General features: G+C 36.6%; 1 protein-coding gene across 1 annotated transcript; it reads right to left on the bottom strand.

The window, feature by feature from the left end:
• Positions 1-257: 257 nt before the first annotated feature.
• On the bottom strand, positions 258-1,217 carry LOC128043047 (uncharacterized). Its single transcript, XM_052634845.1, has 2 exons — positions 828-1,217; positions 258-686 (listed from the first exon to the last, which is right to left on the bottom strand). Exons 1-2 carry the CDS (start codon positions 1,215-1,217, stop codon positions 258-260), a joined length of 819 nt encoding a protein of 272 aa, XP_052490805.1.
• Between the last annotated feature and the right edge of the window lie 407 nt (positions 1,218-1,624).

Raw genomic sequence — 1,624 nt, 5'->3', positions numbered from 1 at the left:
ATCACAAGAAATTCATAATGTCCGTACCTAGTTCTAAAGGTTATTTTTGGCACATCCGAGTCTTTCACTCGTAACTGATAGTAAATGGAATACAGATCAATCTCTGAAAACACAGTAGTGCATTTCAACTGATCAAACAGATCATCAATGCGGGGTAGTGGATACTTATTCTTGATTGTAACTTTATTGAGCTGCCGGTAATCAATACACAATCTCAATGATCCGTCCTTTTTCTTAACAAAAAGAACCGGTGCACCCTATGCTGAAAAACTTAGTTGGCAAAAACCCCTATCAGTCAGTTCTTGCAACTGTGTTTTCAACTCTTTTAATTCTGTAGAGGTCATTCTGTATGGTGCTATAGATATTAGTGTTATCCCTAAAATAAGATCTATAGAAAATTCAACTTCTCTAGCAGGCGGTAATCCGGGTAACTCCTCTAGAAATACATCAAGATATTCACAAACCACTAGCACTGATTTAATCTTCGACTCAGATACTTTAGTATCCAACACATAGGCAAAGTAAGCATCATACCTTTTTCTGACATATTTCTGTACTAACATGACTGATATCACATTAGATAACTCATCCAAATTATCAGATTCAATACAAAGCATTTTACTATTCTGACTTTTCAGCATAATATACTTTTGCTTACAATTTATCACGGCATCATGCTGAGTCAACTAATTCATACCCAAAATTATATCAAATTCATCAAATGGTAATAACATCAAATAAATTGGGAAACAGAAACCTCGTATCATTAACAGACAATTCCTACAAATTTTATCCACCATCACATACTGGCCTAGGGGGTTTGATACCCTAACCACGAATTCAGTGGACTCGACAGACAAATTTTTATTAGACGCTAAATTCATGCAAATGTATGAATGTGTTGAACCAGGATCAATTAAAGCAATTACATCAGTATCAATAAAAGAGAATGTACTAGTAATAACATCTGGTACAGAGGCATCTTCACATGCACGAATAGCATATGTCCTTGCTGGTGTTCGTGCTTCAGACTTTACAGTGAAATCTTTTGTCGTACCTTGGCTACCACTCACATTGTCAGGATTATGAGGTGACCTACCTCTGGTAGCTGTACTGCTCGGCTTTGAAGTTTGAACAGTATCTTTTTCAACTTTCTCTGGACAATCTCTGAGATAGTGGTTATAGGCACCACATCTGAAACAAGCTCTGCTTTTCATACGACATTCTCCAAAATACAGTTTATTACAATGCTTGCATTTGGGTTTGGTATTTCTAACACTGCCCGTACTTGCTACAGATGTAGCCTGGGATCTTGGATTAGAGCATTGAATACCTCTATCTCTCCCAGAATACCCCACGGAGGTAGTAGAACAATCATGATATCTTTTTTATTTCTTTGAGGCCGATTGTTGTGACTTTCCCCTAAATCTTTTACTTGAAGTCCTGACTTTCATCTCAGCTTGCCTCTATTCTTTACTCAGCTTTTCGGCTTTATGAGCTCGATCGACCAGTACAACAAATTCTTTTAATTCAAGAATCCCAACTAATAACTTTATGTCTTCATTTAAACCTTTTTCAAACCACTTACACATTGAGATTTCAGTAGGGATACATTCTCTAGCAT

This window comes from Gossypium raimondii, chromosome 8, assembly GCF_025698545.1.
Source record: "Gossypium raimondii isolate GPD5lz chromosome 8, ASM2569854v1, whole genome shotgun sequence".
Taxonomy (NCBI): Eukaryota; Viridiplantae; Streptophyta; class Magnoliopsida; order Malvales; family Malvaceae; genus Gossypium; species Gossypium raimondii.
Note: the sequence above shows the minus strand (reverse complement) of the source record. Positions and strands in the feature narration are given on the sequence as shown.